Below are 12620 nucleotides of genomic sequence, written 5' to 3'. Positions count from 1 at the left end.
AGAACTTAACTGAATTGTTTAAGGTCACATGGATAATAATAGTAACACATTAAATCACTACATAGTGATTCAACATTTATAAAGCTCTCTCTTCAAAGAATCTGTATGGACCTTTAAGGTTAGTATGTAGAATAGTAGAACAAGCCCTAACTTCAAACTCAGAAGATGTGGATTCAAATTCTGGCACTAACTTCCTATGTGATCTAGGACAAGTCAATTTCACCTCTTCGGGTCTTATTTTCCTTATGTATGAAATAATGAGATTGAATGAAATTATCTCCAAAGTCCCCTTTTGCTTTAAAAAACAACAACAACAACAACAACAAACAACCCAATCCAACTCAAAAGTGTATGATGTTCGATAGAGCAAGTATTATTAGACTTACTTTATAGATTAATACACTGAGATAAACAAAGGTTAACTAATTTACTCACAGGCACACAGAATTAGGAAGCAAATGAGGATTTGGTAGGTTCACTTCTAGCTATATTTCCTCGCATGTACCATCTAGTAAATGGTAGAGTACCAGTGGAGAGGTGTTTGGTTTGTTAGAACCATGGCCAGAGGTAGTAGCAAAGGAAGGGACAGACTGTGTCCAGACTTGGGGAGCAGCTACTTTTAGTTGTGGGTGATGACCTAAAGCACAATTTAGTAGGAAAATAGGCCAGTCCAAGGTCTTCCCATGCATCCGGGGCCATCTCCAGTCCTCCTGATCTCTATCTGGCTGGACCCAGATGCTCTGGAGGAGAAATGAGGCAGGTGACCTTGCACAGCCTCCCTCCCTTAAATCCAATTCACTTGCATTTCATGGCATCCCCTCCCTGATGACATGATCTCCTGGAGAACAAGGGACAAACAGTAATAACAGAACCAGTCACATCTCTGAGGTCACTCCCTTCGGGTAACAGGGAATGACCAAGTGCTAATTGATTGTAGAACTTCAGGAAATTGTATTTCCTCAGATAGGGTCAGGAAATAGTTATCACTTCCACATCACGACTATCCCCGCTGAAGCTTCAATATATTTCAGGTTGGCATAAGAAATTAAATGGAAAATTGGGGAGAGGGGGTGGAAGCTGCAGATGACACATGAAGGCCTGAAGAAAACACAGAAAAAAAGTTTAGAAACTCAGAAATGCATATAGTTTTGTATGATATTAACCCAAATTTTACAGTAAGGTACTTTTCCATGAAAGAAAAAAAAGATCTGTAAAAATCAATGTGAAATTTTTGGCTCTGCCTATGACCAAAGAAGAAGTCTGATTTTTTTCTTTTTTTCTCCCATGATATAGAAGGAATGTCTCCAGCATTAGAGATATGGCTGCTACATTGTTAGGAAACTTGGGACTTTCCCAATGTGTGTATCTTTCTGTTTTTTTCCATATGACACAATGACCCATAGCTAGGGAAATTGTCTATTATATCTGTCTTTTCCCTTCCCTTCATGACTGGATGCTGTAACTGCTTAGTTAGTGCCTCCTTGTTAATCCCTAGGGGATCAATTTTCCAGTTTAAGAAAGATCATGATGATAAATTCTTTCTGACACAGTCTGGGTTGCATCTCTGAGATGACAACTAAGACACTTCCCCATCAACCCTAGAAGAAATGATGAGCAAGTTGCTTTCAGAAATCCCTGGAAAGACTTACATGAACTGATACAAGTGAAGTGAGCAGAACCAGGAGAGTAGCATACACAGAAATAGTAATGTATGATGATCAACTATGAAAAACATTTATTCTCAGCATTGCAATGATTCAAGACATTTCCAAAGGACTTATGATGAAAAATACTATCTGCCTCAAGAAAAAGAACTGATAGAGTCTGAATGCAGATTGAAGCATATTTTTTAAACTTTATTGTTCTTGATTTTTTTTTGGTCTATGTTTTCTTTCACCTGACTAATGGGGAAATATGTTTTACATGCCTGCACATGTATAACCTTTGTCAAATAGCTTGCTTCTCAATGAAGGGACAGGGAAGGGAAGAAGAGAATTTGCAAATCCGAATTTTAAAAATAAATGCTAAAAATTGTTTTTACATGTAATTGGATTTTTTTTAAAAGGATACTAATTAAGTATCAGTCATTTCACCTGAATGAAGTGTTCTCAATCTCAGACCAAGTAGCTTCTCTTCTCATTTTGATCTTTTCTTCTTTCCCAGCCACAGGAATGTCCCTGCTTCTGAAAAACATTTCTGATGCTACTTCTGGCTATTACATCTGCACCTCCACCAATGAGATGGGGACTGAGTTTTGCAATATCACTGTTGCTGTCAGACCTCGTAAGAGCCCATCTAGGGAGGGAAGACGGGAGGGAGGGATGGCAAGGGCCACAAGAGAAAGGGCAGGAAATGTCACAAGGATTGCTTAGAAAGCTTTGGGTATGCTCGTTCCTTGCTCATAATAATAATAATAACAATAATAATATTATATATATTGGATTTAACATACACTTTAACATATTTAACATGTATTGGACTACCTGCCATCTAGGGGAGAGAATGGGGGAAGGAGAGGAAAATTTGGAACTGGAGGTTTTGCAGTGGTCAATGTTGACAAATTACCCATCCATATGTTTTGTAAATAAAAAATTAAAAAAAAAACAATACTAATACTAGCTATCACTTTTAAGGTTTATAAAGTTTTTTTTTACAGATATTATCTCATTTTATCCTTACCACAATCCTGGGAAGTAAGGACTATTGTTATCCCTTTTACATATGAGGAAACTAACATAAATGAGATTAAGTATCTTGCTCAGGGTCTTGTTAATTCACTCTTCAGTCACATCTGACTCTTTGTGTCCTCATTTGGGGTTTCTTGGCAAAAATACTGGCATGGTTTGCCATGTCCTTCTCCAGGTTACTTTACAGATGAGGAAACTGAGGCAAATAAAGTTAAATGATTTGCCCAGGTAAATATCTGAGGCTGGATGCGATCAGATTTCCCTGACTTTTTGTACTTTCCTTGTCCCTTCTTTGACCAGGGCATTTGTTGGAGTCATACCCAATAGACTATACCAGACTGACTGTCAATGTCTAGTGCTTTCACAAGAGGTAGAAATGGTCATGGGTGGGTGCTTTGGGGGGTGTTCCAGATATTCAGATAACCCAGCTGATTTGTCCCCTCACAGCCTCCATGAACATTGCCCTGTATGCTGGGATTGCGGGAGGTGTAGTTGCTGCTCTCATCATCATCGGAATTATTGTGTACTGTTGCTGCTGCAAGGATGAGAAGGAAAAAGACGGCGAGAGGCCGTGAGTGATACCATTTCTCTCTGGCACTTGTGGAGGGAGAGGGGATGGGCCCAGGTTACAAGTAGATCTGCAGTACGACAGAAAGAGCAGCAACTCTAGAGTCAGAAGATCCAATTATTTCCTAGCCATTTCCAAACCATGCTTTGTACCCCACTCCTTCCTAGTTTCCCTTTATGTTTTATTTCCCCCTATAAGAATATAAGCCCATTGAGGGCAGGAACCATCTTATTTGCTTCTCAAATCACCAAGCATTTATTAAGCATCTACTGTGTATTGGACATGGGCTAAATTCTGGAATTACTAGGAAGGGGAAAAATAGTTTCTGCAATCAAGGAGCTTACAATCTAATGGAAGAAATAATAAGCATACAATTAAGTACAAATAAAATAAACTGGAAATAATCAACATAGGGAAGGCACTACAATTAATCCAGAACAGGAAAGGCTTTTGGTAGAAGGGGGGATGTGAGGTAGAATTGAAGGAAGCCAGTGAAGCCAGGGTATAGTTTAGCACAGTGCTATTTCATTCATTTTACTTAATATCATGTAACCTTGATCACGATTCTCTCTGAGTCTTAGTTATTTCATCTGGAAAATGAGGGAGTTGGATTAGATTAGCCCCAATTAGTCATTAGAAAATCTCTGAAGTCCCTTCTAGCTCTAAAACATGTTTGGAAAACAATCTTTCCAAATCCATTAGTTTTTCTTCTACATGCTCCATCGCTTCCCACAAGAGGCTGTTTGCCTAAAGTATAAAATATGAAAAAAGATTTTTTTAATTCTCTCATCTCAAAACTCGACTCTTCTTGCTTCTCTGGAGATGTTTCTACTTTAAGGAAAGGGATTGCTGCTGCTTTGGCAAATTAGTATTTGTGGAATAAATGAATGAATGGACGGATCTTCAAGTGTGCAGGGAAGCTCTTCTGAGAATGGAAATAAGCAAAGCCCTTATGCTTATATAGTAGTAGATTTGGCCCTAGAAAATTCCCCTTAGAAAATCTCCAATTCCAGTATCAAAATTGCTATGCTGAATCCTTACTACTGCCCAACATTTCCACTTTATGGTTATTTGTTTCATTTTCCACAGACACTTTTCCAAATCTTTTCCACTGACCTCAAGCCCTAGCTCCCCCAGCTCCATGATCCAGCCAACTCTACTTGCTCCTTGCTGCCCAATCAGATGCTGCACTTTTTAATCTCTATCTATGTCTTTGCTCAGGTTCGTTCCTGTTCCAGGATCATTTTCCCCTTTGCCTATCAAATTTCAACCCATTCTTAAAAACTTAACTTCATACAATCCTTCCTGATTTCCAGCTTCATCAGTTTTCCCCTTTTTTCTCCCATACCTTCTCTTAAAGAATCCCATGTAATAATACTCTGTTTCTTCAATTCACTTACCATACATTAGAATTATCTATATGTGTCAGTGTGACACACTGAAGTGAGCAGAGTTGGGTTACCACCTCTGTGAACTTTGGCCAAGCCACTTAATTTCCTGGGCCTTAATTTCCACATATATCAAATGAGAGCTTTGGACTAAAGGGCTACTGATGTCCCTGCCAGCTCTAACTCTGCTCCTGTGATCTGTGTCATCTTCCCCAAATAGATTATAAACTCCGTAATAGCAGAGAATGAGCCTAAACTGTGCCCCCCCTTTTCTTCTCTGTACACAGTAGGTTTTGGATATTTGCTATGGGTAAGGATGTGAAGCTTCCTTCAAATCCAATTATTATTGTCATTCCTCAGAAGTAGATTGTCCTGTTAGACATAATTCTGAATCTTAAGAGGAGCTGGAACAATTCTCTTTGACCCGGTGGGCATATAAACCCAAATCTTGCTTTTGTCTTTGTATCTCCTTTTCTCCATTCATACAAATACCACTGTTTCAGGACCTCATGATTTCTAACTTGATCTGCTGCTAGAACCTCCTTGTTTGGTCTCCCTACTCCAATCTATCCTCCACTCAGCTTCCAAAAAGATTTTCCTAAGCCATATATGTGATCATGTCATATATCCATACTCAATAAACTTCAGTGGCTCCCTATTACTTCTAAGATCAAATAGAAACTTTTTTTTCAAGTTCTTTACAACCTGGACCCTTCCTACTGTTCCAGTCTTCTCCAACACTGCTCCACTCTATGCATTTTATGGTCCAACCACACTGGCCTAACTGCTATTTCCCACATATAAAACTCCGCTGCTCATCTTTACCTTCACTATCTGCCATGCTCTGGAGCCCTCCTCAGTCCCACATTTTGGAGTCCCTAGTTTCCTTCCAAACTCACCTTCAGCCCCACATTCCACCCCAGGAATTCTTGCCTGCCTCTAGCTGCTAGTATCTATGTTCTCTCTATATACATATTGATTATTTCCTCCATTAGAATGTATACTTGAAAACTTCTTATTCCGAAGCTCAGGACAATTCCTGGCACTTAGTAAGTGTTTAATAAGTGCTTGTTGGTTGATTGAAGACCCCTTCCCAATTCAACATTCAAATTTACCATTTACCTATTTCATACTTCAGAAGATCCTACCCCAAGGTAGGAAGTTTATACTTCTATCTCAGCTGCTTTATAAATTATTGATATTTTGTGGTTTTATTTCACCTACATCTCTCTTTCCCTTTCTAGAGAGACATCCCTATTAATAAAGAAAAAAAAGAGAGAGGAAAATGGCAAAAATAATCAAAACATCAAAAATGTCTGATAGCTATCTGTAGCATTCCACAGCCACAGTTCCCTTTCACTACACAGAAGAAAGATACTTAAATCTTTTAGATTAATCATTATAATTTCACAGAATTAATTTTCAATTATTCTATTGTTGTTTACATTTACATTGTTGTAGTGGGAGTATATAGTTTTCCTAGTTCTTCACTTTTCTTCATTTCATAGAAGTCTTCCCATGTTTCTCTGAATTCTTCATTTTTACTCCTTATGATAGTACAATAAAATTCCATTTCATTTGTGTACCATAATGCAAATAGACATTTCCCAATTAATGGAGACCTACTTCATTCCCAGTTCCTTGTTACCACAGAAAATTCTGCAAAGGATGTTAATTTATAGAAATATTTATATGTAAATTTTATATATAATTCTGAAATAAATATTATATACATAAATTTATGGGATCCTGATGTTTATCACTTCCCTCCATGGCTTATATACCCAGTAGCAGAATCTCTGGGTCAGAGTATTGTTCCAGCTCCATTTAAGATTCAGAATTAGGTGTCTAACATGGCAATCTACTTCTAAGGAGTGACAATAGTAATTTAATTTGAAATCAATAATTTTAAATTTGAAATCAATAATGATTCTTTATTCCTTTTTCCCACCATAACTTTTAGGAATCGAGAGAATTATCAGGAACCTCCAAAGCAGATGAGAGAAATACACAGACGCCATGACAGTGAAGAAGACAGGTGGAGTTCAGGGGAGCCTGAAACTGCCTAATTTTCTGTATGGATGAGGAGAAGAAGAGGAGAAAAGAGCAAAAAGAGCATAACTTTTTTTCTTTTACTAAAATCATAATTATCCCCCCCCCAATTACATGTAAAAACATTTTTTTAACATTTGGTGTGGGTTGGGTTTTTGTTTTTGTTTTTTTTGTCTTGAGCTCCAAATTCTTTCTCTCCCTTCTTCCTACAATGTTTTGTAATGCTTTAATGTAATGTGCAACATTAGATATTACTGCAATCTATACAGGTGTTTTCTTTTCCTACAAACTAGTAAACTTCTTTGGGTAGAGACTGGATCTTCTAAACTTTGTATCTCTTTAGTGTCTAGCACAGTGCTCTGGTCCTTGTGGAGAAGCTTAATAAATTTCATTTGATTTATTAAGCTAATAATAATAACTACTATTTAATAATGTCTTAAAATTTCCAAAGCCCTTTTCTTCTGTTAGGCAGAAGTAGATATAGAATAAGAATTATTACCTCCATTTTATAAATGAGAAAATGAAGTCTTAAAGAATTTATATCACTTGCTCATGATAAAAAAAAAAAAATTGTTCTAGGAAGGATTTGAGCCCAATTCTCCTGATTCCAAGCTCAGGACTTTTCCTCTTATACCTCACTGCTTTTCAATTGTTTCCTATCTATATTTGAAAAGTTTCTTTTTTATAGCTGAATATGGGTCAATCATGCCAGTGTTCCAATTAATAAGCATTTATTAAGCATCTATTATGTACCAGACACTGTGCTAAGTGCTAGAGTCTCCAACTACATGATCAGGCTCTAAATATGTATTTTATTTTATTTTTTATTATTATTATTATTATTTTTTTTTTTTTATTTTTTTTTTTTTTTTTGCTGAGGCAATTAGAGTTAAGTGACTTGCCTAGGGTCACACAGCTAGAAAGTGTTAAGTGTCTGAAACCAGATTTGAACTTAGGTCCTCCTGACTTCAGGGCTGATGTTCTATCCACTGTACCAACTAGCTGCCCCTATTCTATTTATTTTAGACAAAAATATAGATATAATGCAGACTATGAGCCTCTCTCATGGCCAAAGCAACCAACAATCCCATTCCCTTTGGTTAGAAGGAAGGCAGATCCTACTTAAGAAGCTATTTCCAACTGGAAGTTTTCAGCTTTTGGATTTGAAGTTTCAGGAACTTATCTTTAAAATGTGAAAATTGGGAGATTTTTTTAAAAGTCAATTTTCATGAGAGGTTTTCTTCTGGCAATTTACTGCCATTTAACAATAATAAAACTTTTTCGATGGCCTCACTCGGCAAATCCCAGAGCCTCTGAATGGAACAGATTATGAGATGCTGCTCAGTCACTAAGAGATCCAGATCACCCTTTAGGATGTATACTGCCCACTTGATGTGCTCTGTGGATTGTACTCCATCACTATCATGCTCTCAAGAATCCTCTTCACAGGAAATTCATCTTCCGCTTTGGTACTTGTACCTCTTAAGCATTCTGGTATATTCTACCCCTCTCATTGGAGGTAGGATGGAGCAAAGAACTCCTTCCAAAGCATCCACTTAAGGAGGGGTAACAGACCAGCTGATGCATCATTTCCCACCAGATGCATTTCTTAGACCGGACTCTAGCATGTCCTCCATGTAGCCCTCCCTTTTTTTCAGCTTTCTTTTATGTATTGTCTTCCTCCTTAAAAACAGATTGTCTTTTCCTTCTGTTTATCCTGAACCCTTGGCACAATGTACTAAGCAGACATTGCACAAAGCACTTTCCTTGAAACAGGTCTGTGGGGCAGGTAGCATGAGTAGGATTATCCCAATTCTAAAGGTAAGAAACTGGGGGCCAGACACATTAAGCCATCAAATATCAGATCAGGGTTTCCCCCTCCACCAGTCTTGACTCTATACACTCACACAATGATCAAGGTCAGCAGCTTTGTTTACCAGCTTTTGAACAGATCTGGTTCAAAGGATAGGGATTTTCCCCCCATACTCCTGGGGATAGTGTGTCCTAGCCCCTGCTCCAGCTACTCCTAGGATACCGCTAAAGCCATCCTTCATCCTGTAATGCTTCCTTGTGGTGTGGAGGTGACCTTGGGTGCCTTCTGTTGGAAGGCTTGGCCAGCAGACCCATTAAACTGGAAAAGTTCCAAGACCTGGCTCCGTAACAAACTGCGCATCTGTCCTCTGAGGAAGCTAAGTGGCTAAAACACTGGATTCAGAATCAAGAAGACCTGAGTTTGAATGCAATTGCATGCACTAATGAGCTGTATCATCTTGAGCAAGTCATGCTTCTCAGTGTCAATTAACTCATCTGAAAGGTGATTCAAGAATACTGCCTACCTCAGTGGGTTGTGTTTGCTCTGCAAACCTTAAAACACTGCATGGAACACTGTTGTGCTACCAGCTTCAGCTTCGCTCAGAGAGGCTGCAAGGAGATAGCAAGCTTCTGCTAAATCAGAGAGGAGCAGAAATCTGCATCAGTGGCTGCTGCAGATGACTTCCTGCTGATGAAATCACAAGCCATTGTGGTGCCCCATTAGATAGATATCTTTTTAATTAAATTAATTTTAATTAGATTCCTTTTTAATCTTCATGAGTGAAGTTAAAGGACTCTTTTCCTCCAGATACAGGCAACTAGAGTCAACCCTGGACCCAATACAAGGAGACTTGGGGTGGGCGGGCTCTTGTCTTTGTCACTTGTTAGAAATGGAATTAGATCCCTGCCAGTGCGCCTCTATGTGACTTAGTTTCCAATTCTATAAAATAGAAATGACAGTGAGTCTGGCTGTACCGCAGAGGGCTGTAACTCTTAGGGCACTATGCATAAATGGGGATTATTCAGGGAATGGCAGGTCAGCTCATGCAGGCGGCAGAATGGTTAAATCTTTGAATAGCAAACGCTACAAATCAGAGCCTGACTTAGTACTTTGTGTTAATTGTTTAGACTTAAGAAAGCAAAGGAGAAAATGTTAAGAGTGCAAAATAAACAAGTATGTTGTGTGAACATTCCCCTCCTCCCCAGAGAGCTGATTGTTAAACATTTACCAGCATTGTTAAGTCCTAACCTCCTCAAATTTTATACACACATATATACACACAAATACACACATATTTGACTTGTTTGCTTTATTTTGAATTTAATGAACGCCAAATAAAATGAATATTTCAATGTGTATGATGGAACAGAAGATTATACATGAAATGGTGAATTTTTACTAGGTAGTGCATGTTTTTCTACTAAAGATATTAAGAAATAATTTTCAAAGTTGTCTTATTTGTCTGTGACTTCTGGACTTTGTGCTTTTCTCTTCTCATTTTTATTTTCTATTTTTTGATGAAGTAATCATAATCCAACCCTTTCCCCTTCCTATTCTAACTTCTAATTTGTACTCCTGGTTTACTTTAGATGTTTACTTATTAAAATAGCTTGTCTATTAACTTTTTTTTTTTTTTAATTTGGAGGCAATTAGGGTTAAGTGACTTGCCCAGGGACACACAGCTAGAAGTGTTTAATTGTCTGAGATCACATTGGAATTCAGATCCTCCAGATTTCAGGGCTGGTGCTCTATGCACTGCTCCACCTACTTACTCTAATTTCTAAAAAAAAAAGTTGGACTCAGTTTTGTAACTTGTAACAAATATGCATAATCAAGTGAAACAAACTCCTACATTGAACCAAAGTAATTCCAATAAACCTTGAATGGAAAACACCATCTGCAATCAGAACTATGAAGACTATATGCAGATCAATGCATACTATTTTCACCCTTTTTTCTGTTTTTTTTTTCCTTGTATTTTTTTCCTTTTGTTCTTATTTTTTCTCTTCCAACATATTCATATGGAAATATGTAAAGAATGCATAAAGGAAGAAAGAGAAAGAAAAATTTTTTAAAAGATGAAATTCAAACAAACAAAACAAAACAAAAAATTTCCCCAATGGCCACCTCCAAAAATGTGTGATTTATTCCATCACCTCTCTGTCAAGAAGTAGATAGCATGTTTCTCAGATGTTTTGCAGGAATTGAGGATGGTAATTGAATTGATAAAAATTCTTAAGTTTTTCAAGATTGTCTTTTAATATTGCTATTGTATAAATGATTTTTGTGGTTCTGCTCACTTTACTCTGTATCAATTCAAACAAGTCTTCCCAGGTTTTTCTATACTTCCTGTTTAGTAATTTGTTAGAGCACAACAGTATTCTATTTCAGTCACATGCTATTATTTGTTTAGTCATTGTCCAATTGATAAACACCCCCTTAGTCTTCAGTTTCTTACCGCTGCAAAAAGAACTGCTATAAGTATTTTTGTAATATGGGTCATTTCCCTCTTTCTTTGATCTCTTTAACAGTATCACAAGGTCAAAGAGCATTCACAGTTTAATAATATTTTGGGAAGAGTTCCAAGTTGCTTTCCAGAATGGTTGGACAATTCACAGCTGCAATAGTCCATTAATGTGTCTATTTCCCCATAGTCCTTACAATATTTGCTATTTTCCCTTTTTGTCCTCTTTGCCAATTTGATGAATATAAGATATAAACTCAAGGCTATTTTGACATTTCTCTAGTTATTATTGATTTCAAGAATTTTAAATTTCATTTTTAAGAAGTGAGATTTTTTTTTCATATCTTTTGGTTTCTTCATATCTTTTGACCATTTATCAACTGGAGAATGACTCCTGTATTTATAAATTTGAACCTTTTATATTTTACAAATAAGACTTTTAACAGAGAAACTTGGGGCATTTTTTTTTCTCAGTTAACTCCTTTATCATTTTAGCTGCACTGGCTTTGTGCAACAATTTTTCAAAGTTTATATAATCAAAATTGTCCATTTTACTTTCTATAATTCTCTCTATCTCATTTGGTTACAGACTCTTCTACTATACATAGTTTTATCAGTTTATTCCTTCCTTATTCCTTTAATCTTGTTATATTATCTCTAAATCATGTATCTATTTGGACTTTAATTTGGTATATAACATGAGATGTTGGTCAATACCTAATTTATGTCAGACTACTTTCCCGTTTCCCTAGCAGCTTTTGCTGAAAAGTGAATTATTACCCCTGTGACTATGCTACCATGTTTACGTGGCAAGCTTAATCCCTTCTAATTATTATTATTGCCACTCTACTTTCTAAATTAGTAAACAGTATTAAACATTATTGTTCTATAGTGTAATTTGAGCTCTAATACTGTTAGGCCAAATTCCTTTTCACTTTGTTCATTATTTCCCTTAAGATCCTTGACTTTTTGTTCCTCAAGATAAATTTTATTGTTTTCCTAGGACTAAAAAACAGTTCTTTGGTAGTTTACTTGGCATAATACTGAATAAATGAAGTAGTATTGTAAATTTTATTATATTGTTTTGTCCTACCCATGAACAAAGAGGATTTTTTCCAATTATTTAGGTCTATTTTTTTCCTGTAAATACATAATTGGTTGCATATTATATTCCCTCACCCTGTCTCACCCATTCGATAGATTACCCCAACTTCATGAGGGGAGGGACTTCTTCAGTTTGTCTTTGCATCCTCAAGGAGTAACAAAAGGCCTTGTGCATAGCAGAATCGTTTGAAAAGCTCCTTGACTTTGAATAGAAATCCTTTTATAGTTTCTATCTTGAAGGTGATTATTTCTCCTGCTTACTCTGTCTCTCTGACCCTCAATGGGTCATGTGGCTGCAATTATTTTGGGGAAGAAGCCAGTACTCCCTTTGTTCCCAAATAAGAACAAAGCATTGGAGAGAAAATCCCAGAGTTATTCCAGAGGAAAGCACTTACCCTTTCCCCTTCTCCCACTGACCCATTCATCAAAGAAGACAATTCTACTGAGGAAGGACTCCAGGCATCTCTTTGCTGAGAACCCATTCTTAACACTCCTGGTATGATGAAATCATCTGGCTGAGGCTAATGCAGCTTCCAAAAGAAAG

General features: G+C 37.0%; 1 protein-coding gene across 1 annotated transcript in view; it reads left to right on the top strand.

Annotated features, from left to right (window-relative positions):
* The window catches only part of GPA33 (glycoprotein A33), a 46891-nt gene extending 39932 nt beyond the window's left edge, over window positions 1-6959 (top strand). The window contains exons 5-7 of the mRNA XM_074266499.1: window positions 2164-2283; window positions 3135-3258; window positions 6607-6959. Of these exons, the coding sequence (XP_074122600.1) occupies window positions 2164-2283; window positions 3135-3258; window positions 6607-6712 (350 nt within the window). The 3' untranslated portion in view covers window positions 6713-6959. The remainder of the gene's footprint in view (window positions 1-2163; window positions 2284-3134; window positions 3259-6606) is intronic.
* Window positions 6960-12620: the final 5661 nt, after the last annotated feature.

Source organism: Sminthopsis crassicaudata, chromosome 4 (genome assembly GCF_048593235.1).
Source record: "Sminthopsis crassicaudata isolate SCR6 chromosome 4, ASM4859323v1, whole genome shotgun sequence".
Classification (NCBI taxonomy): domain Eukaryota; kingdom Metazoa; phylum Chordata; class Mammalia; order Dasyuromorphia; family Dasyuridae; genus Sminthopsis; species Sminthopsis crassicaudata.
This window is presented reverse-complemented; position numbering and strand designations above follow the sequence as displayed.